General features: G+C 44.1%; 1 protein-coding gene across 1 annotated transcript in view; it reads left to right on the top strand.

The window, feature by feature from the left end:
- Positions 1–6,950: 6,950 nt before the first annotated feature.
- The window catches only part of Kif1b (kinesin family member 1B), a 133,037-nt gene continuing 115,564 nt past the window's right edge, over positions 6,951–24,423 (top strand). Inside the window, exons 1-2 of the mRNA XM_051172190.1 lie at positions 6,951–7,263; positions 23,741–23,920. Coding sequence (XP_051028147.1) covers positions 23,815–23,920 — 106 coding nt within the window. The 5' untranslated portion in view covers positions 6,951–7,263; positions 23,741–23,814. The remainder of the gene's footprint in view (positions 7,264–23,740; positions 23,921–24,423) is intronic.

Raw genomic sequence — 24,423 nt, 5'->3', positions numbered from 1 at the left:
TGGAGCTGCAGTTACCGACTGAAGTCACCTGTGGATTTTGGCAACTGACTTCAGGCCCTCCTTGAGAACAGCAAGTGCTCTGAGCCCCTGAGCCATTCCTCCAGCCCCACATTCAAAAGTCAAAACTTCTTAATCCCAGCACTCAGGGAGGCAGAGGCAGGAGGATTTCTGTGAGTTGGAGGTCAAGTAGAATCCTAAGGCTACACAGAGAAACATTGTCTCAAGAAACCATAAAAAAAAAAAAAAAAAAAAAAAAGAAAGAAAGAAAAGAAAGAAAGAAAGAAAGAAAAGAAAAGAGAATGTCTGTATTTATTTTTTGGTTTTTCAAGACAGGGTTTCTCTGTGTTAGCCTTGGCTGTCCTGGACTTACTTTGTAGAACAGGCTGGCCTTGAACTCACAGCGATCCACCTGCCTCTGCCTCCTGAGTGCTGGGATTAAAGGCTTGAACCATTGTTGTCTGGTTTTGTTTTTGTTTTTTAAGACAGGATTTCTCTGTGTAACAGCTCTGACTATCTTGGAACTCACTCTGTGGTCCAGGCTGGCCTTGAACTCACGGGGATCTGCCTGCCTCTGCCTCCCAAGTGCTGGGAGTAAAGGCCTGCGTCACCACCTCCTGGCCTTCTGTAGTTATTTTTTATGAGACAGGGTCTCACTGTATATCTCTGGCTAGCCTGGAACTCTCTATGTAGACCAGGCTGGGTTTGAACTTACACAGCTCTTCCTCTGCCTCCTGAGTGCTGGAATTAAAGGCCTGCGCACTATGCTGGCCTTTGTGTAATTTTTTCAAATTAAATTTATTTATTTAGTGAGGAAGCAGGTGCTTGTTCCTGTGGAGGTCAGAAGACAACTTAGGGGAGACAGTTCTGCCCTTCTCCCATGCGGGCCTGGGGATGGGGTCTAACTCATGTCATCAGACTTGGACACAGGGCCTTTGCCCAATGAGCCGTCTACCCAACCCACCTCTCTTAATGCATTTGGAGGATCAAGACTGAGGTCGGAGGTCTTTCTCTATGTTTTTTTGTTTTTTTTTGTTTTTTGTTTTTTGTTTTTTTTTACCTTATTCATTGATGCAGGGTCTCCCAGCTTGCTTTGAGGGTCCTCTGCTTTTGTTTTCCAAGCTCTGGAATTATATATGAGCTGCCACTTATAATTCAAATTGTGGTTCCTCTTTTTTTTGTTTATTTTTGTTGTTGTTGTTGTTGGTTTTTTTTTTTTTTTTTTTTTTTTGAGACAGGGTTTCTTTGTGTAATATCTCTTGCTATCCTGGAACTCTCTTTGTGGCCTCAAACTCACAGAGATCCACCTGCCTCTGCTTCCCAAGTGCTAGGATTAAAGGCGTGCGCCTCCATGCCCGGCTCAAACTCTGGTTCTAACACTTGTGTGGCAAGAACACACACTCTCTCTCTCTCCCTCTCAATAAAACATTAGGGGCCAGGGAGATGGTGCAGTTGGTAAAGTGCTTCCCACAATAAGCACGGGCCCCTGAATTCAATACCCATCACTCATGTAAGCAGCCAGGCAAGGTGGCACCCTCACGTAACGCTAGAGCTGGGAGGCAGAAACCGCCAAGCCCCAGGGCTTGCCAGCCGCAAGTCTAACAATATAGTCTAATCTCAGTCCACTCCTGTCCCAGTGAGAGACTGTCTCACAGGCAAGGTGAACGTCTCCTGAGGAAGGATAGCAAGGTTGCCCTCTGGCTCCACATGCACATATGTGGCCACCTACGCTACACACACACACACACACACACACACACACACACACACACACACACACACACACGCAGGGGGAGAGAGTCAGAGACCGGCAGAGAGACAGAGAGAGAAGAAATAAAGGATTAGATGGAGTTGCAGCTTGCCACGTCCTACTGCAGGGCGTCTTTTCTTCTTCCTCCTGAGGTAACTTCATCCTGACTTTGGTGACTATAGCGCTCTTGAATGTTGTCCTACTTGACACAAATGCTCTAACAATTCTTTTCTTCTCTCTCTCTCTCTCTCTCTCTCTCTCTCTCTCTCTCTCTCTCTCTCCTCCTTTTTCTTCCTCCTCCCCTCCCCCCAACTCATAAACTTTTCTATCTCCCAGGCTGGCCTGGAGCTCACTATGAGGCCAGGGACAACCTTGAACCCTACAGTCCAGAATTACAGGAAATAAACTTTCTTACCTGACACTGGCCTGCCCTCTATTTTTCTTATCTTTTGCTTTGTGTAACATGTTTTTATTGTAGTGGAATTCACCAGTCAGTGCCTTTGATATCTTAAGATATTTTATTTCAAAGTCATAAAGGTATTTTGTATTTTCCTAGTAAAATGTTTAAAGTTTTGCCTTTTCCGATTTAGGCTTTTAATCTTTTTCTTTCTTTTCAGGTTTTGTTTGTTTGTTCAAGACCAGGTCTCTCTGTGTAGTCTGGCTATCCCGGAACTCACTATGTAGACCAGGCTGGCCTCAAACTCACAGAAATCCCCTTGCCTCTGCCTTCCATAGTGCTTAAAGGCATGTGCTACTGTGCCTAGCTTTTATTTAGGTTTTTAATCTACCCGAATCTTTATGTGATATAAAGAAAAAAAATCATATTTTTCACTTTTGTTGTTGTTGCTTTTTGAGATGGAATCTCATGTAACCTATGCTGTCCTCAGACACAAGGATGACCTTGGACGCCTGATCTTTCTCGGACTCCAGAGTGAGTGCGCCACATGGTACCCTGCTCTGTCATATTGTTGTGCAATTATTCCAGCATCCCTCATTATCATTTATAGGCTAACAGCGGCCCACTGACTGGTAATCCTGCTGCTGGCAGATGTTGTATCCCCACAGCTGTGTGTGAATCTGACTCTCCTGGTCCATTTCTAGGCGTGTATGTTCTTGTGTCAACACAACAGAGCTCCAATCTGTGTAATGTTTTAGAGTCTCTCTAATTAGAGGCAAATGGCTTCCCCACCCCCCTCATTTTCTTAGTAATCATTTTGACAGTAATTTGTGTTTTAAAAAAAAATATTTATTTTTATGTATGAGTACTCTATCTGCATGTACACCTCCATGCCAGAAGAGGGCATCAGATCACACTATAGGTGGTTGTGAGCTACCATGTGGTTGCTGGGATTTAAACTCGGGACCTCTGGATAAGTAGACAGTGCTCCTAACCACTGAGCCATCTCTCCAGGCCTCATAACTTGTGATTTTAAAGAGAGAGTTTCTTTTATACAAAATCTGTGCAGAGCGACTTCATTCGTCAGAGGGTCAACAGCTTATGCACAGCAGGCTATTTGGTCTTTTCTGGCTCTATTTATGGGTCTGGTTTACTACCCTACTCCTTGCACTAAGATCCTTTTTAGCTTGAGCCCCACTGAGTGTTCAATTCATCTAGGGGTTGGTAAACTCGAAGCTCCAGGCTTGGATTTAGGTGGGTGTCTCCCAGGACTCTGTGAGCTCTGTCTAGTAAGCCACCATCCGTTCAGCTTGGTCTCGGGCTTCAGGAAGCTGAGGCACTGAGACCTGTGCTCAGGGGCAGCATATCTTCCTGTTTTTGCTATTATCTTTCTTTCTCCGCACTCTGCTTATTGAAACAGAAACAGCATATTTTTGTTTAGTTGGCTGGGTTTTGTGGGATAGGGTCTCACTTTGTAGCTCCAGCTAGTTTATTCCACAATTTAGCGCAGGCTGGCTCCCAACTTGCAGAGATCTTCCTCTGTTTCCTGAGTACTGAGAATATAGAGACAAGCCCTTCATTCCTGGCTCAAGCTGGAGTTTCTCCACAGCCTCTTACTTGTTTAAAAAGACTTTATGATGTACGAAGTCATTAAAATTGTATGTATTAATGGGGATTGTATGTATTAATGGGGATGCCATAGCATGTTTGGACACATATACACTGAATAGTGTTTAAGTCAGGTTTAGCATATTTATCTCTTTAAACTTTTTTTTTTGAGGTTTTTTTTTTGAGACAGGGTTTCTCTGTGTAGCCTTGGCTGTCCTGGACTCGCTTTTGTAGACCAGGCTGGTCTCGAACTCACAGCGATCCACCTGCCTCTGCCTCCCAAGGGCTGGGATTAAAGGCATGTGCCCATGCCCAGCTTTCTCCTTAAACATTTTTAAAAGTTTTTTTTTTTTTTTTTTAATTTATATGTCTGTGTGCATCTATGTGTTGGTATGTGCACAGGAAAGCAGGTGCCCTGGGAGGCCAGATATGTCAGATCCTCCTGGAGCTGAGTTACAGGTGACTTGGTAGTTGCCCAAAGGCAGGTCCTGGGAACTCAGGTCCTTTCTTTCTTTCTTTCTTTCTTTCCATTTCTTTATTATGTATACAGTACTCTGCCTGCAGGCCAGAAGAGGGCATCAGGTCACATAATAGATGGTTGTGAGCCACCATGTGGTTGCTGGGAATTAAACTCAGGATCCCTGGAAGAGTAATCAGTGCTCTTAACCTCCGAGCCATCTTTCCAGCTCTCAGGTCCTTTTCAAGAGCAGGGAGCACTCTTAACTGCTGAGCCATCTCTCTGGCCCCTCCTGTAACATTTCTTCCTTACAGTGAAACTTTTGAAGTCCTTTCTCCTGGCTTTCAGCAGTATACAGCGCATCTGTCATTGTTACCAAGTAGACAGCATACTGTGCATCAGCACATCAGAGCCTCTTGCTCCTGTGCAATTTCATCAGCCTTTCCCTGTGCTTGATGATTCGTCTCCTCTTCCTCCTCCTTCATTTTAGGGATTGAACTCGGCCTCCCATTCACTAAACAAGTGCTCCACCACTTACCTACACTTCCAGGAGAACTTCTTCTTCTTCTTTTTTTTTTTTTTAAGATTTATTTATTTATTATGTATACAGTGCTCTGCCTTCATGTACTCCTGCAGGCCAGAAGAGGGCATCAGATCACATTATAGATGGTTGTGAGCCACGATGTGGTTGCTGGGAATTGAACTCAGGACCTCTGGAAGAGCAGCCAGTGATCTTAACCTATGAGCCGTCTCTCCAGCCCCGGAAAACTTTTTTTTTTGGATTTTCGAGACAGGGTTTCTCTGTGTAGCCTTGGCCATCCTGGACTCACTTTGTAGACCAGGCTGGCCTCGAACTCACAGCGATCTGCCTGCCTCTGCCTCCCGAGTGCTGGGATTAAAGGCGTGTGCCACCACGTCCGGCTCCAGAGAACTTCTTGATTCATTTATTAGTCTGCCAATTGTTTTTCTTTTTCATTTTTGGTTTTTTGAGATAGGGTTTCTCTGTGTATGTAGCCTTGGCTGTCCTGAAACTGGCTCAACAGACCAGGCTTACCTCGAACTCACAGACCAGACTCTGCCTCCCAAGTGCTGGGATTAAAGGTATGCACCACCACTGCCTAGCTAGTCTGCTAATTTTTACATTTATTATTATTACGGTGCGGTGTATGAGGTATGTGCCCATAGAAAGGGCGCCCTAGTTGAGGTCCTCGCCTTCCATCTTTACGCAGGTTCTGGAGATGGAACACAGGTCACTTCATCCCACTAAGCCATCTTGGCTAGCTTGGCTGGCCCTGTCTGTTTAAGACAGGGTTTCTCTGTGTAGCCCAGGCTGACCTTCAGCTCAAATTGTTGCTCATAATATTTTAAGCAATTTTATTGCTTGTACGTTTCAGTATAAATTATATCAAATCCTTTTGTGGGGAGCTGCAGTATAAATTCTAAATAAAATGAGAGCTGGACTTAGTGGTACACATCTTTAATCCCAGCAGTTGGGAGGCAGAGATAGACAGATCTCTGTGGGTTTGAGGCCAGCCTTGTCAACTTAGTTTCATGAGAACCAGAGCTACAAATTGAGACCCTGTCTCAGAAACAAAGAACAAACCAACCGAAAAAATAAATACAACGAGAAATGTCCAATAAAGGTGGAGTAACTGGGGAGTCTGAGAACTTCAGTGGCATAATGATTTTCCAGAATCGTTAGTGTAGAAGGCTAATTTCATGTTTTAGTGTGTAGGCCTTTCTCTACCCGATAATACTGTATTAAAGTCAGGGATGAGGGACAAAAAAAATCTTAACTTTCAATTCCTGCTAGTAAATCCAAAACACGTCCTCTAATCTTAAAAAGCAGTGTGATTGGCAGGTTGTCATTGTGATTTTTTACTAAGTACTGATTTGAGCTGCTTATGAACGCCTGTGGGGCTTTTCTTTTGAGCTGAACCTAAATCTGATTTTTAAAAAACGTGGCTCGTAGCGCTTTTGTGTTCTTATGAGCTCTGGTAACCCCCTTTAGGGGGATCTCTCTCAGGCCGCTCAGCTCAGTCCATTCACTGGGCGCGATACAAAGCGTTTTGTTCCTCTGCTCACACCAGCATGCCGTCTCCCAAGGAGACGCTGAATGCCCACTAAGTCATGCTTTCCCATTACTCATTCCTCCTTTTCTCCCAAGGTGGCGTGTGGGAGGTGTTGTGCTGGGGTTCGACTAGAATAGGCCAGGAAGCTTTCTGCTGGATACACACTCAAGCCTGAGCGTGGTTCCGTTCCCACCGCGCCGGGCTCGGCGGCTTCGCCGTGTGTGCTGTTTTCCAAACGGACAATGATGACTCCACACTCGGCCGCTCCCACATAATCCCAGCTCTCGGATGGCATCTGGACCGTCCAGTCCCTCAGGGTCACTGAGCCAACCTTTTGTCCCCTTACGAAGCCGGTCATCCGGCTACACGGGCGCGGCTGCTCTCCACCAACAAACACCCTTCGGGGGTCAGCCGGGAGGGGACTCGGGACACCGGCTTCGCCCACCCGGCACGCCCGCACCCGCATCCGCTCCCGGACCACCAGGGGGCGCTCGAGCGAGGTCTTCGTCTCCCGGGGGCATCTCCCGCCCCCTCTGCCTGACTCGCCTTTACCATTGGTCATCTGTCTCAAGATCTTCATCTCGATTGGTCGTCTTCCGCGTCGGTCTCGGTTGCTGGGCGGGCCGAGGTGACGCGCGGCGCTCTAGCTCGGGGCGGTGTCCCGCGCCGGCGGCAGCGGGCGGAGTTTGGCGAGCAGCGACGCGGTGTGATCAGACAGACGGCAGTGGTCCTGGGAGGCGGCCGCTCGCGTCCCGAGCTTCTCTCCGCTCCTCCGCCGCATCCGTCGCCGCGCCCCGGCCTCCCGCCAAACCCTCGATGCAGAGCTGGGCGGCTGCGTGATGGGGCTGCGGAGCGGCGCCCTGCGGCTCGCGGCGGCCGCTGCTCGCGCTGAGGTGCGTCGGTGCCCGGCCTCCCGCGCCCCTGCGCGCCGCGGCGTCTTCTGACTCGGCCGGCTCGCCCGTCGGTCCGCAGCGCGGCTGAGGTGAGGAGGAGGAGGAGGAGGAGAAGGAGGAGGAGGAGGAGGAGGAGGAGGAGGAGGAGGAGGAGGAGGCTGAGGCGGGGCGGCTGAGTGGAGGTGGGCGGTGGTGCTGCGGCGTCCGCCAAGGGGGCCGCTCCGGCGGGAGGGACTCCGGGCCGGGTGATGGGCCCCGGGGGGTGCGAAGCGAGGAAGAGGCGCGGCCGACCGGGGCTCCGGGTCGGCGGTGAGGAGCCTCGCCCTCAGTGGAGAGATCTGGCCGGCGGGGCCGCGAGCCCCGGGCTTTGGTCCAGCGGCCTGCCGGTCCCCCGCAGTGCCCTGCACCAGCCCTCCGCTGCCCCCCGGCTGCCAGGCCCGGCTCTGTCCTCGGGCCAGCAGAGCCGCCGTCGCTGTCCCGCCGTATCTGCGCACATTGCAGCTCTGAAGGGAGCCGGCCCTGCCGATCTTTCCCCCACTTCTGCTCTCTCACCCCCATTGTGGTTGGCATCAGGGTTCCCCACCGGCAATGTGGCAATGCCCCTGTGCCCGATGAAGGTAGGAAAGGGCGTCTGCTGGAGCGGAGGGCGCAAGGGCTGCGCCGATGCGCGGAGGAAGCGATGCCACGGGAGGGGGCTTGTTGGATGCTGGCCAGCTGGGAGGAAGGCTGGTGTGGGCTCGACGTTCAGCGGACCGGGATTACTCTGGCAGCCATATTGGGAGGATGATCTGACAAATCCTTTAGGAGCCAAGTTCGGTCGCTGGAAGGCACCGAGTGACAGCCCTGGCAGCTTTCAGGGTGACTGGCCGCGCCAGAAGCCAAGTTGTGGGGGTTGGGAGGCCGCTCGGAGCAAGCTAGTCATTGTTCATGCAACGCAAACCCTCGCCTACTGTAGAAGCAAAATTGAGCTCCCAAAATCACTTTTTTTCCCCCTCTTGGGTGAGTTGCTATATGAGCCTTCAGGGTAAATTGGCTTGAAGATTCCGCTCCTGTTGGGGTGAAATTCTGTATTTCTGCACTTAGATCATCGATATCCATAGCTGCTTTAGCCCTCAGAGGCCTGTTGATGCCTTTTGTATGCGAAGGCTACTTTACCATGTTGGAGGTGCTTAGCGTACATTGCATTGCGTGGATAGATTTGCATGGTATCTCAACATGCAGAGGTTAGGTAAACTGGAATATTCTGGTAGCAGAGAAGACTTAGAGCAGGATTTCTGAGGAAGCAGGTTGTCATCTTTGTGGAATCTGGAGGTAGCCTAAATTAGATCGTCAACAGATCTCTTGCTTATGTAGCGCTTGCTGTTCCAGGCAGCTGTTCTGCCAACACCGAGCATGCTGCTTTGTGTCATGATCTGCCTGTCTTCACCAGAGAAAGTGGCGACTGGCTTTTAAACTGTTAAAAAGTGATATTACAGTGGATATTTTATTTAAAGGCTGGCATTTTGTGCACTTGGCCTAGTCATAACAAAATTTTAGCTTGTGTTCTCATTTGAGAAGTGTGGTAGTGTTTTCTAATTTTGTTAGTATTGATTATGAAGTAATTGGCATTAATGTTCTATTTGAGGATGGTCTTTGAAGATTAATCCTCTTGATGTTTTAAAGTAGATCTAGAAGTGATCAATAACTGGGTTCAGAGGAAGCCTGTAAATGTGGCTTCCTGTATTTTGAACATCACAGGACCTGGAGAGATGGCATGACTCCTGGCTTCTTTATGCCCTTTAATTTAAACTTCATATATATTATACACACATATATACACACATATGTACATACATATACATACATGTATACACACACACACACACACACATATATTTGGCAATGGAGGCTGGAGATTTAACTCAGTTCTTAGACATGTTAAACAAGCTGTCTACTACTGAGCTATACCCCCACTTTTCATACATACATAAATTCTTTTTAATTTTTTTCTATTTTAATTTTTCTGTCCACTTAAAAATATCCACTAAAAACAAATTCTAATATTTTTCTAAGAAAAGTCAACACAATTTAATTTTTGTATTTTTTTTTTAATCATTAAATCATTAAACAATCTTTTTAAACTTTCAACAGACACTAGTTTTGTTCTTAATTTATACTATTTTATATGTATGAGTGTTTTTGCTTGCGTGTATGTATGTACACCATGTGCATGCCTGGGGCCCTCCAAGGACAGGTGAGGGCCGGATCCCCTGGACCTGCAGCGCTAGGTGATTGTGAGCCACTGTATTGGTGCTGGGAACTGAACCAGGGTCCTCCTCAAGAGCAAGAGCTGCTTTTAACTGCTGAGCTGTTTCTCTAGGCTGGACTTAGTGGATTTTGCAGTACATTAATATTAAAAAAATACAGAATGTCTGTTTTATGATCCCATGTCAAAATAAGAAATAGCTTTAACAGCCGGGCGTGGTGGCGCACGCCTTTAATCCCAGCACTCTGGAGGCAGAGGCAGGCGGATCGCTGTGAGTTCGAGGCCAGCCTGGTCTACAAAGTGAGTCCAGGATGGCCAAGGCTACACAGAGAAACCCTGTCTCGAAAAACCAAAAAAAAAAAAAAAAAAAAAAAAAAAAAAAAGAAATAGCTTTAAGTGTATGTAAAGAACTGAGATTAAATATAATTTAAGCATTTGTTAAAATGACACCTGATTGTGAATCTGAGATTGAGGGAAGAGTTCTTGAGTCTGTATAGGTCTTCACTGTTGAAGGGTTTATCTAATTAAGTACAGTTTTTAAGGCATAGGACAGACTGTTTTTCATTTCAAGACCAGATGTGAATGCACTTTTCTTTTTTTTCTACTAAACTAGTGCAGGGAATAAATTATTGCTCGAGAAAAGTCTGTCAACGGTTTCCAAGGCCAAAGCTTTCTGGCCTTTTTTTTCCTGTTTGCTCTTGTTCTGTGTACAAAATACAGGACAACAATGAATCCTTGCTGCCTTGTTTGCAAACCCTTCCCAGGCTACTCACTGTAGCCAATCTTTCCCAAGAGCAAGCATGTCCCTCAGGTCTTGTAAACCGATGTGATCTAATTCACAGCGCCCTGAAGTTGAAGGTGTCTTTGATCCTAGTTCACTACGACGTCCTTTGAAAGAGGTCTTGCCAGAACACACAGTAAACTTGTGAACTCTATACGAGGGTGAAGAAATATGTATACTTCTGGAACCTTTATTTTGGTGAAGGATAAAGACATTAAACAGATGTGACTAGGATAGGAAAATCTTGTAAAAGCTGTGTGTCTTGGACTGCTGAGAGGCTTTTTTTTGTTTTGTTGTTTTTGTTAACAGCTCAGGGATTGATTTGTTCTCATAGTTGTTAGGAGTTAATTGAGGCTATATAGAGACTCAAGTCTTTATCCTAGGAGAGTGTAAGCGCTGCCATTTGTTCTCAGACTTCCTTTTTTACTTATTATTATTATTACACTTAGTATACTCCCTTTATTTCAATGTAGTTAGTGTACTGCTGCTTGTGCTGTGGCAGTGTCTGCTTTTCAGTCAGCCTTTTTCTCTCTCCCATGCTGTATAGTGTTAGCGATTTTATGATTGTTTGTAGCTGCATATGCGATGGACGTTAAAAGACTAAAAATAGTGCTCTCTTCGGCAGCACATATATTAAAAGGCTAAACATATCTCTTAGATACAGAAGGTTTATTTGGTTGGAGGAGCTGAGAACTGAACTTGTGAGGCAAGTGCTCTACCACCGAGTGAAATCTCCAACTCCCAAAAGCTCTTAAATTAAATTTTATATTTTAAAAATTGACTGTCATGTTGTTTACAACAAAGCTTGTCATTCAGTTATATAGTCTGGTGTCATTTCTCCCTTTAGTAACTTGGGTACCCTTTGGCTTAGTTTTCCCTCTCATTCAAATTTTACTTTATTGTTATTTTTGTGTTGCTAGGCATTGGGCCCTTGGCTTGCAAATGCTGAACGAGGGGCTCTACTACTGAGCTGAGACTTTAGCCTCATACAAGCCTTTCACATCATCTTTGCAAATGTCAGAGATTGTATAAACAAACAGTAGTAGTAGCAGCAATAGTGATAGAAGTATTTTACTCATATTGAGTGGTTTTTATGTCAGGCTCTTTTGTAAGCACATTCATTTTTTTTTTTTTTTTTTTTTTGGTGTTTCGAGACAGGGTTTCTCTGTGTAGCCTTGGCCATCCTGGACTCACTTTGTAGACCAGGCTGGCCTCGAACTCACAGCAATCCGTCTGCCTCTGCCTCCCGAGTGCTGGGATTAAAGGCGTGCGCCACCACGCCCGGCTGCCCATTGATTTTTAATTTTGTAATTATTTTTGTTTTTTTGAAAGAGTTTTTCTGTGTAGCCTTGGCTGTTCTGGACTCACTTTGTAGACGAGGCTGGCTTCGAACTCACAGAGATCCGCCTGCCTTTGTCTCCCGCGTGCTGGGATCGTAGGCGTAAGCACATTTATTAACTTAATTCGTAGACAGCCAAGCCAAGTAGATGTTGCTGTTGTCATTGTCTCTCACGTGAAGAGACTGAAACATGCTGTGACTTCCCTCTCATCAGTAGATCTAGGTTAGTAACCACTGTGCACCCACACACTGGCTCGGCTCTATTCTGGTTAGTCTTGTGCCACATCTTCTACATATCATCCCTTTCTGATCTCAAATTTACCCTCTGATCTTAAGCCCTGATAACTTATGGTTTTCACTTCTGTAGTCTCTGCCTGTGTGTTCCCATGTTGAGTCTCCAGGGCTCTTAGTCTCTTTCCTATACTGATGTCTGGGGTTTGTTGCTCCAGCCTCTTCAGAGCACATGCCCGCTTGAGTCATTCCTGCTGTCCATACCTCTGTTCTTACTCTGGTTTCCTGAGGAAGCCTCACCTAGGGCTGGGGATTAGTGTCACCACCAGTATGGAGTCCCTGGGTTTGTTTTGATGTTTGCTGATGCAGGTTGACGTGGTCCTCTCGGGATGGTTTACAGTGGTTTAAGGCTCCCACTGCCTCTGCTTAGCAGGGAATGTGTCTCTTATTTCACAGGAAAAAGGGCGTGAGCTCCTTCAACCTCCCCTTTTTCTTCTACAAACTTTGCTGCCCTCCTCCATTTCTTTTCTCCAGTTTGAGAAAGGCTGTTCTCCCTGACTTCAGCTAATCCCCTGGTTTGTGCTGGGTGTCTCATGGCTCCTAATCCTTTGGGATTTGTTTCATTGGTTGCTCCTATTTCTCCTTCACTGACTTTTCACCACTGTTCCTTGACCGTGTTCTGTCTTTAGCCTGAGTTGTTCTTTCTCTAATCTGCTTGGCTGACTCTCTTTCACTTCTTTCAGATTTTTTTCTTAAATCTCACTGCCACATCACAGCCTCCCCTGATTTATTTGCATAGCTACATATCATTTCTTCTTGACTTTACTTTCCTCTCCTCAGTTACACTCATGGTGTTTCACTGCTTTTTGTTTTGAGATAGGGTTTCTCTGTGTAGCCTTGGAGTAGATTGGTAGACGGAGACTGGCCTCAAACTTACAGATCTACCTGCCTCTGTCTAAGTGTTGGGATTATGCCCACCACACCAGATTTATATCACTACTTTTTTTCTTTTCTTCTGAGACAAGGTTTCACTGTGTAGTCTTGGCTGTCCTGGACTTGCTTTGTAGACCAGGCTGGCCTCCACCTGCCTCTGCCTCCTGAGTGCTGGGATTAAACGTGTGTGCCACCACACCTGGCTCTAGCTCACTGCTTTTAATGCTTCTTTCCCCCAACAGAATGAAAGTTCATCCAAGACAGGGATTTCCTATAATATGTATACAAAAGTGCAAGTCTATTCTATTAAAAGCTAAGGTGATGAGGGGAGAAAAATCTCTTCTTAATTTCCACCCCTTTTCTCTTACTACAGTCATGATGGGTATTGGCATTTTCACTTTCTGCCACCCCAGCACGGGTGGCTGTTGTGCCGCCTACTTCTCTGATGCTGTTCCTAGCAAGTTTCCAGCCTTCCTTGCTAGGTGAAGGGGGAGCAGCACATTTTACTCTGGAAGTACCTCTCACTTAACTTGCTCTATCCTTGAACTTTTATCTACTTTTGTCTTGGGGGCTGTTTTAAGGCTCCTGTGTTCCTGTACACTTAACACAGCTATCAAGTTCATTGCACACAGAGTTTCATATAGCTTTTAAAGGCTTGCTTTGTTGTTTGCTTTTGGCTTAAAGAACTAGCACTTGAAGCCAGGCGTGGTGGTGCACGCCTTTAACTCCAGCACTCGGGAGGCAGAGGCAGGTGGATCGCTGTGAGTTCGAGGCCAGCCTGGTCTACAAAGTGAGTCTAGGACAGCCAAGGCTACACAGAGAAACCCTGTCTTGAAAAGCCAACCAACCAACCAACCAACCAAACCCCCAAAAATCTAGTATTTGAACTGTATGACATATATTCCAGTTAAAGTAAATAGTCAAAGAAGCCACTATGAGAATTTTTGTTTATTTATAGTTTGTAATATTGCCTTTGGAAAGCATTTGAGCAAATTACTATGAGCTTCACATATGTAATAAAGATGTAAAAATAGAAGTAAACAAAAATCTGCGTACAGAGGGGTAACTAAATATACAGCTTGCCTCGTCCAATGTGGTTATGTTTAGTTTTGAGGCACTTAGAAATCAAAGCAAAAACGAAAAGAAAAATCATAAAGTTTTTAACCTGGCAAAAGAAAAGTTAATGGCTTGTCAAGAGCAACTTTTTCTGATGCTAAATTCTAAATGAATCAAGTGTGGTAGTGCATGCCCATAAACCCAGCACTCAGTAGACAGAGGCAGGAGGAGGTAAACCTGTATCTCATAGAACTGTCTAAATAAATAAGTAAATTTTTGGTTTTTTTTTTTTTTTTGCTTTTCGTTTTGTTTTGTTTTGTTTTGTTTTTCTCTGTATGGTCTTGTAGACTCACTTTGTAGACCAGGCTGGTTTTGAACTCACAGAGATCTGCCTGCCTCAGCCTCCCTGAGTGCTGGGATTAAAGTCATGCACCAGGCTGGGCAGTGGTGGCACACGCCTTGTCTCAAAACAAAAACAAAAACATAAACCAAAGCCAAAAATCAAAAACTAAAGTCATGCACCAGTGTGCCCAGCTACAAATCAAAACTCTAGAGACGGTCTAAGGGAAATGTTTTCAGGCATCTTGGAGTTTTCAATAGAAAAGGAAGATCCTTTTAAAGCCCTTGTAGTGGCGCACACCTTTAATCCCAGCGTGTGGGAGATTGAGACAGATCTCCTGTGAGGTCGAGGCCAGCCTGGTCTACGTAGTTAGTTCCGGGACAGCCAGAGACTCTGTCTTGAAAAAAACAGCAAGCAAGCAAACAAGAAATCCTTTAAAAAGCTAACCTACAGACTGGCTAGATGGCCAGGTGGGTGAGGGCGCTTGCTCTAATGACCTGAGTTGGATTCTCAGCCTTCACTTCTGCAAGTTGTCCTCTGACCACCACACACATACAAATATAAAGAACAACATACTAAAAAGTAAACTAAATATAAAAAAGGAGGCATGGAGAGGGCTCTTGCAGAGGTTTTGAGTTTGGTTCCTAGTACCTACTTTGGGTGGCTCACAACTGCCTGTAATCCAGCTACAGGGGATCTGACACCCTTTTCTGGACTCAAGTACCTGAACTCATATTCACATACCCCCATAAACACACACATAAAGATACCCCATAAACACACACATAAAGATACCCCCATAAACACACACATAAACATACCCCCATAAACACACACATAAAGATACCCCCATAAACATACACATAAAAATATGAAATGCTTTTAAAGAATCTTAAATCCACTTGCTTTTCAAGCTGGGAATTTAGTATTATAACTAAAATGTTTTCAATGAAAGAAATAATAATTTCCATTCAGAATACTTTGTTTCAAGCTGATGAACCATAGGGACTATTTTTTTCCAATCCATGGCTTCCTCCCTTAGAGCCCCGGACTGGGGACAGCATCAGGGCTTTGTGCATATTAGACAAACACTCTGCATACAATTGGCTGCAACTCCAACTCCAAACTTTCACGAGGCATTTCTTTTTTTCTTTTTTTGGTTTTTCGAGACAGGGTTTCTCTGTGTAGCCTTGGCCATCCTGGACTCACTTTGTAGACCAGGCTGGCCTCGAACTCACAGCGATCTGCCTGCCTCTGCCTCCCGAGTGCTGGGATTAAAGGCGTGCGCCACCACGCCCGGCCACGAGGCATTTCTTGATTTCTGAGAAAAGACAAACTAAGAAGCCAACAAACCATGCCCACAGTGCAAAGGAGGATGCTTGATTTCATTGCTGCAGAGGCAGGAAGGACATATGCCTGGTAAATCTAAAAATTGTATCAAGTTATTTTAGACAGTGGTTAAAAGAAAACAGTTGGCTTGTTCAGCCACATTAGAAATTGAAAATTTGATCCGTCAGAAACTATTCCTGTGCAGTCTGATTCTTGGCGTTGAGTTATGATGCAAAAAGCAGCATTCCTGACATGTGCTCTGTTTTGCATTTCCACAGAATGGCTGTAGGATCAAAGATCAAGAACACACATACACCTCTCCCTTTTGGTCTGTCTGTCTTTCTCTTTCTGTTTTTTTCTGTCTGTCTCTCTTTCATGCTGCAGAGGTAGGAGGACATGGTGCATATACATACACATAAATTATAAAATAAGTAAGTCTTAAAATTTTTTTTGAAGCCAGGTGTGGTAGCGAATGCCCTTTAATCCCAGTGCTTAGGAGGCAGAGGTGGCTGGATCTCTGAGTTCAAGGCTAGCCTGGTCTACAAAGCAGTCCAGGAGAGCCAGGGCTCTGTTAAACAGAGAAACTGTCTTGAAAAACAAGTTTTTAAAAGAAGTTCACTGAGATGCGTGAAGTTTGGGATTGGGCAAGTGCTTGTTTCAGTAGCTACCTTAATCTAGTTTTTGAGTTCATTATACTAAGGTAATTTGTTCTTGTTTTTTGTTTTTGTTTTAGATTTATTTAATTTATTTATTGCATATGAGTGCTTTATAGAAGAGGGCAGCAGATCTCATTATATGGTTGTGAGCCACCATGTGGTTGTTGGGAATTGAACTCAAGACCTCTTGAAGAGTAGGTGGTGCTCTTAACCACTGAGTCATTTCTCCAGCCCCCTAAGGTAATTTGTGTTTCAAAAAGAAATTATTATTAGCCTAGTTTTCTAGAGCAACAAATTGACATCAAGGAATTTTTTTTTTTTCAATACAGGGTTTCTCTGCATAGCCTTGGCTGTCCTAGACTCGCTTTGTAGACCAGGCTGGCCTCAAACTCACAGAGATCCACCTGCACCTGCCTCCCGAGTGCTAGATTTGAAGGCGTGTGCCACCACCGCCCAGCACATTCTACTTTCTTAATGCTTCTAACTATGCCATAAGAAAAGAAAACTAGTCAGTAAAGCAGTCTAGAACTGGGGTGTATAAGTGATTTAGAGTACAGTTCGTTACCTGTCTGTGTGCTTTTCTTGTGTGTTGTGTGCAAGTGTGTGCATATATGCGGAGACCAGGGACAACCTTAGGAGTGGTTTCTCAGAAGTCATCCACTGTTTTTTGAGACAGGGTCATCATCATTTATGATGAGTTGGTTGGCCAGCCAGCAAGCCCCACACATCCTTCTGTCTCTGCCTCCAGGCTCTGGGACAGAACCTTGTTTTGGTTTTGAGAAAGGGTCTCACTGTGTAGTCTTGGCTGGCTGAAAACTCCCTGTGTAGACCAGATCGTAGAGATCTGTCTGCCCCTGCCTCCCGACTCCTGAGTACTCCTTGAGTGCTGGGATTTAAGCTGTGGGCCATCGTACTTGGCAAGTTTTGAAGTTGTAGATCCCTGATAGACATCTGTTACAGCTGTAGGTCATTTACATAGTAACTTTTTATAGCTCACTAAACTGTAATTTAAATTACTGTATAAAATTTTAACTCATTTGCGAAGATGTTCTGATTTTACTACAGAGTTAAATTAAAAAGCGCATTATTTTATATATTTTTACATGTTCATGCTGTGGGAAAGTTTGTGGGTTTTTTTTTTTTTTTCACTCATTGCGTTTTGTGGGAAAATAAAATTAAATGTATATGTTATTGGATGGGGAAGTAGTTTAGTTGGTAAAGTGCTTGCCTAGCATGCATGAAGCCCTGGATTTGATCCACCTCATAGAGGTGTGGTGGCATGTACCTACAATCTGAACTCTTAGGAGGGTGGAGCAGGAAGACCAGAGGTTTGAAGGAGAGAGAGAGGGATGGAAATGGGGGATATAAATATGACCATTAGCTTTTATTAATTAGAAAGGAATTTGATGGTTAACTAACAGGGCTATGGTAGGAATAGAAAGAATTTATAGCTAGAAGCTACACAGTGTGGTGACTGATCAGATAGAGGAAGCATGCTTGCATTGAGGTCAGAGACATTTTGGCCCTGTTTGTGTGAGGTTAAATGAAATGCCGGCAGAACAGCTGGGAAAGCAACTAAGCCTGCCACATCATGATTGTGTGAGGGTGCTAGAGATACTCACCTTTTTCTTCATAGTTGCAAGTCTTCCACGTCGAAAGCCAAGTAAAGAAGACTCAGTGTTTGTTGTTTTATTTCTAAGTGTGAAGCTTTGAGTAATTTACTAGACCCTGGGTAGAACAGAAAAAGAAAAACTGAAACCCCCCCCCCCAAAAAACCCCTTAATTCATATATTGAAAATAACTACCAACATTTTAGCAATCTTCTTTTTTATATCTTAAAAAATATGTTTTTTAAGCTGGGCGTGGTAGCACAGGCCTGTAATCCTAGCACTTGAGAGGCAGAGGCAGTTAGATCTCTGTGAGTTCAAGGCCACCTGGTTTACAAAGCTAGTCCAGGACAGTCAGGGCTACACAGAGAAACCCTGTCTCAAAAAACAAAACAAACAAGTGTGTGTGTGTGTGTACACACATATGTTTATACAGTTTTTCTTGACTGAAAAAAATCATTGCGTTTGGTTGATAAATGGTGTCTCTTTGATAACCTCCTTCTCCCTAGTTTTGCTATTTGAAGAAGTTGGTGACTTGTTGAGTATTTCTTCCCGTATTCTGGCCTTGGATAAGATCTTTGTGTTATCCAGATTCTCTTTACTTTCTGTGTCTTGCAAAAAGGTGAGTCTAAGGCTAAATTCTACTCACCTTTCCTTTAAGGGCAGGAACACTTACTAGATACTAGGTAGATGGTGCTGTGCCTTTCCTTTGTAGGACATCAGGGACAAATGAATTGTTGTTCATCTTAATCTGAATCTGGAGTATTTCTCTGCCAACCATCCTTTTATTCAGTGTGTTAAGCACAGTGCTGATTGTGTCAGAAAAGCCTTTATGTTATCACAGTTGGGAAAAAAGAAACATTCTAACTTCTTCTGTGTTTATTAGTCTTTTTTGTAAAGAAGAATTTACCTGTATCAACTATTTCATTATCTTGGAATATTTTATACAAGATACACTGTTTTTTAAAATTTGACTATACATTTGATGTTTTTCAGTTGTGTGTGTGTGTGTGTGTGTGTGTGTGTGTATGTGTGTGTAGAGGAGGGAGGGATGAAGATAAGAGAAAGAGAGAGAGCGAACGAGAGAGACAGACAGACAGACAGACAGACAGATTGACACTAAGACTTCAGCCTCCTACATAGCTGAGGATCATCTTGAACTTCTTGGTCCTCTTGCCTTCAGTCTCCCAAGTGCTGGCATTATAGACACATACTACCAATGTCTGGCTATTTTGTTTTTGTTTGTTTGTTTTCCCTTTTCTGTAATTACTCCATCTTAAAAGGTAGGAACTTTAAAAAATTGACATCTATGTCCTTAGTCATCGTTGACAGATGTTTGATTTGGATTCACTAAAATGTTTTGCTTAGGGTCGTGTTGATATTAACTCTTGCCCCAGCCCAAGTTCAAAGTGATTTTTGAAGGGATGTTCCCTTTGAGGAGCTATTATAGAACAGTATGGATAGAGTGCAGTCCTGTAAAGTGACCACGGTGTTCTCACTGGGTTTGAAGCTGTAAATGCTTAGGAAATACCATTGGCTTCTGAAGTAGTTGAGTCTGCTGTAAGGGAGTCATAGGGAGGAGCTGTGAAAGTGTGTGAGTGTGGGTGAGTGAAGGAGTTTGGCCGCAACTTGGATTTTTGCCTTTGGTCTTAGAGTCTTAGAAATGAGAGTGACATGAAGTCATAGCTTAGGAAGGCTGACCTGTTTGGGGCTGGACTCCTGCTGCATAAGCACGAGTGCCTGAGTTCTGGTCCTTGGCAGCCCTGCAAAAGGACATGGCCTCACACGCAGTGACTGCTGCTGCAAGGGAAGGGTGAGGACACAGGAGGATTGTCGGGGCTCCCTGGCCTGCCAGCCTGGCTGACAGACAGTGAGGTCCAGGTTCTGTAGATACCGTCTCAGGGGATGTGATAGAGCAGGGCTTCCATCTTCCTCTGGACTCCGCGTGAAGTTTAATCTTGAAACACAAGTTCTGGCGTAGCGGAGGGAGATGGTTCAGCAGGTAAAGGTGTCCGTCAGCCTGAGTCCCGTTCCCTGGAGTCATGGGGTAGATGGAGTGAACCATCTCCCACAAATTCTTCTCTGACACAACACAAAATAAATAAAATGTAGTAAAAACATTTAAACAAAACCCAGTACTTGGTGCCTGCCTTAAAACTGTTGAACACTGGCCTGTGGCTATCCTTGGCTTACTGCTTTTCAGTCCTGTTTGGTACAACCCTGCTAAAGGACTATTGGATCAAAACTGAGAATTCAGAGAACAGTTCATTTGTTTCGAGAATCCCAGGCATGGGTTAGAGTACAGATGGTGAGAATGAGAGGTAGAAAGGAACTGGAAACCCAGCATTTAGGAGGTTGAGGCAGAGGAGGATGGACAGGTCAAATCCGGCTTTGGCTATACAGTGAGAACTTATTTCCAAAAACTAGGGTGAAGGGGAAGGTGGGAGAATTGACAGATTTGGGAGATAACTGAATTTTGGATATCATAAGAGTTAAAGTGATAGTTACATATCAAAGTTCTAGGGGAGTTGAAACATTGATGGCGCTGGTCTTTTTTTTTTTTCTTTTCTTTCCCTCTACCTTCTCCACTATGTATGTATGTATGTATGTACGTACGTACGTACATATGAATGTATTTATGCATGCATCCATCCATCCATCCATTTACTCATCTACCCAGTGAGTTTATTTAGGGCCATTGAGGTTTATCTCAGCCCTTTTAAAAAATTTTATTATGAGACAACGTTTTATTGAATCAAGTTTAGGCTGGTGTTGAACTAGAAAACCTCATGGCGTAGCTTCTTGTGTATATAATTACAGACATGTGCTATCACACCCATATTCAGCTATGTTTTTATATGTAGCTCTTTTCTCAATGCCACATTCTGTGTGTGTGTGTGTGTGTGTGTGTGTGTGTGTGTGTGTGTGTGTAGTACTAAACTAGTGACTATAGCCTATGCAACATTAATTGGGAAAGTTAAGCTTTCATTTGATAAATGTGACCACAAAACTATTTGACATTAAGAACTTTTGGTTACTGTAAAATAAAATAAAAAAGATTGGAAAAAATTGTAGCACATATGTATTAAAAGATTAATATCTGGGCTGGAGAGATGGCTCAGAGGTTAAGAGCACAGACTGCTCCTCCAGAGGTCCTGAGTTCAATTCCCAGCAACTACATGGTGGCTCACAGCCATCTATAATGTAATCTGATGCCCTCTTCTGGCCTTCAGGTGTACATGCAGACAGAGCACTGTATTCATAATAATAAATAAATAAATAAAAAAAAATTAAAAAAAAAAAAAAAGATTAATATCAAAATACTGTAATAATTTGAAAAAAATCACTTCATCTAACAAGGACTTTTTTTTTTCCACAACCAGGGAAATAAAGCTCATTAATTCATTCCTTTAATGGATACTGAGCTCTTGAACTGTTCTAGGTACTAATACATATGACAGGAAATCTCTAAGCAGTCTGAACTGGTGTGAAAGAAGACACTTCCCCAAAAAGAAAAATGTCAAATAGTGACGATGTTATTAAGAAAATAAGAGTAAGCTGGGTGTGGTGGTGCATGCCTTTATTTCCAGCAGTGCTGAGTCAGAGGAAGGCGGATCACTGTGAGTTTGAGGCCAGCCAAGGTTACACAGAGAAACCCTGTCTCATGAAGGGAAAAAAAAAAAAAAAAAAAAAAGAAAATAGGAAATAAGAGTAGCCAGGTGTGGTGGCACATGCTTTTAATCCTAGCATGTTTGAGGCAGAGACAGGCAGTCTCTGTGAGTTTGAAGCCAGCCGTGTCTACATAATGAGTTTCAGACCAGCTAGGGCTTGAGAAATAGCTCAGTCAGTAAAGTGCTGAGGGACGGAATCACATCTCCAAAACCCATGTTAAAAAACAAAAGCCAGGCAGTGGTGCAAGCCTTTAATCCCAGCATTCAGGAGGCAAGTGCAGGTGGATCCCTGTGAGTTCCAGGCCAGCCTGGTCTACAAAGTGAGTCCAGGACAGCCAAGGCTACACAGAGAAACCCTGTCTCGAAAACAAAACAAAACAAAACAAAAAACCCTGAGTGCCATGTGTTTCAAGTTCCGGTGTTGGGAAGGTAGAGACAGGTGCATCCTTGGGACTGGGTTTAGGGCCTGCTAAACTGTAAGATGGTATAGTGGTACGTGCCAGCCTTAATCCCATCACTCAGAAGGCAGAGGCAGGCAGATCTCTGTGAGTTCCAGGACAGCCAAGGCTACACAAAACAACATGAAGAAGGAAATCTTGCCTGGTACTAGAAATGTAGTCAGCCCAACCTCAGGCTAGTGAAGTCATAGGTCTTGGCAGAACCTATAACTGCCACTTTACTAAACCAATATAATCCTTAGTTACCTTCTAAATATTTACTCTTTTTTTAAAAATATATATACAGTACTCTGCCTACATGTACACCTGTAGGCCAGAAGAGGACACTAGATCTCAGTATAGATGGTTGTGAGCCACCATGTGGTTGCTGGGAATTGAACTCAGGACCTCTGGAAGAGCAGTCAATGCTCTTAACCTCTGAGCCACCTCTCCATCCCTAAATATTTCCGCTTATACCCACAGATTAGTGTAGTCCTCACCCTTCATCAAGGAAACCTCTCTTCACAACAGATGGAGACCATTACATAAAACCAAAACTGTTCAAAATACAGAGTTTTATGGAGTCCAGTCCCCACCTGATACATCTTTAGCACAGCTCCTGTATTTATTTATTTATTTATTTTTAAAGGTTTACTTACGTATACATTGCTCTGTCTGTCTGCATGTACACTTGCAGGCCAGATAAGCACATCAGATCACATTATAGATGGTTGTGAGCCACCATGTAGTTGCTGGGAATTGAACTCAGGACCTCTGGAAGAGCAGTCAGTGCTCCTAACCTCTGAGCCATCTTACCAGCCCCAGCTCCTGCTTTTATTTATTTATTTATTTATTTAGTTTTTTTGAGACAGGGTTTCTCTGTGTAGCCTTGGCTGTCCTGGACTTGTTTTGTAGACCAGGCTGGTCTCGAATTCACAGTGATCCGCTTGCCTCTGCCTCCCAAGTGCTGAGATTAAAGGCGTGCGCCACCACCGCCTGGCTCAGCTCCTATATTTAAAGTTCAAGACCCAGCCTCGTGTGGTGGCACACACATTTAATCCTAGCACTCAGGAGGCAGAGACAGGCAGATCTCAAGGCCAGCCTGGTCTATAGTGGTCTACAAAGGGAGTCTAGGACAGCCATGGCTACACAGAGAAACCCTGTCTAGTTCAGGGCCCACCCATAAAATCTTTGACCCAAAATTTGTCCTGCTTTAATCCCAGCATCTGTGAATTCGAGGCCAGGCAGGGCTATACAGAGAAACTCTCTCCAAAACAAACAAACAGCAACCCCTCCCCAAAACCAAAACAAAACAAAAACCAAACAAACAACTAAAAGGTTTTCAGATGGAAACATAGTTTTAAGAAATTTGATGAGGGCTAGGTGTGGTGGCCCACACCTTTAATCCCAGCACTTGGGAGGCAGAGGCAGGCAGATCTCTGTGAGTTTCAGGCCAGCCTGGTCTACAAAGCAGAGTCCAGGATGGCCAAGGCTGTTACACAGAGAAACCCTGTCTTGAAAATCTGCCCCCCCCCCAAAAAAAACCAAACCAAACCAAACAAAAAAGAAATTTGACAGCAGATATATATATATATAATATATATATACACACACACACACATATGTGTGTGTGTGTGTGTGTGTGTGTGTGTGTGTGTGTGTGTGTGTGTGTGTATTATTGGAGATTGACCAGAAGACACACAAAGAAAAGATTGATGGCTGTTATTTTGCAGGTTATTTTTAATTAATCAGTTAGAGGCTTTAGATTCCAAAAAAGAGATGATGGGATGGGAAAAGGAATTTCCATTTCTACTGTCTGGTAAATACTGTTGGGAATGTTGGGATAGGCTTTTGGAAATAAACTGAAACAATAGCTTCTTTGAGTCAGCCTTTGTGTCCCTTGATTCTGACGACCTTGTGTACCATGTTTCTCTTTTAAAGGAACCTTGAACATAACTTCAAAAGAAGACGTGATTTTTATCTCTGGACTGCATATACATTATAAGGGCATCAGAATGTCGGGAGCCTCAGTGAAGGTGGCTGTTCGAGTGAGGCCCTTCAATTCTCGAGAGACCAGCAAGGAGTCCAAGTGCATCATTCAGATGCAAGGCAACTCGACCAGTGAGTACAAGCAGCTTTCCATCGGCGCATCTCTCACCTTCCCTTTCTCCTCACTGTGATCAGAGTAAATGAACATCTGTGTCCTCACACTTTGCCATTGAGAGTGATCTATTGAATGCCTTCCCCTTAGGACTGTTTGCTGCAGAACTTAACTATGGACTGTTTGTTTCATTCTTTATAATGAATAGCTGAAGTGTTGGTGCTTACTTATCAGACTTAGGTTCTGTGACAAGAAAGGTATAAACAGTAATTTTTGCTAAATTCTGAAATAAAATATAACTTTAAAGCCTCCTAATATTTTTCTTTCTTTTATTAAATACAATTGGAACTTGCTAAGATGTTCTTAAAACTTGCTTTCTTGGACTGGCGGTGGTGGTGACACACACCTTTAATCCTAGCACTTGGGAGGCAGAGGCAGGCGGATCTCTGTGAGTTGAAGGCCAGCCTGGTCTACAAAGTGAGTTTAGGTCACTATAAAAGAAACCCTGTCTGAAAAACAAAAA

The sequence above is a fragment of the Acomys russatus genome, chromosome 29 (assembly GCF_903995435.1).
Source record: "Acomys russatus chromosome 29, mAcoRus1.1, whole genome shotgun sequence".
NCBI classification, from domain to species: Eukaryota; Metazoa; Chordata; class Mammalia; order Rodentia; family Muridae; genus Acomys; species Acomys russatus.
Note: the sequence above shows the minus strand (reverse complement) of the source record. Positions and strands in the feature narration are given on the sequence as shown.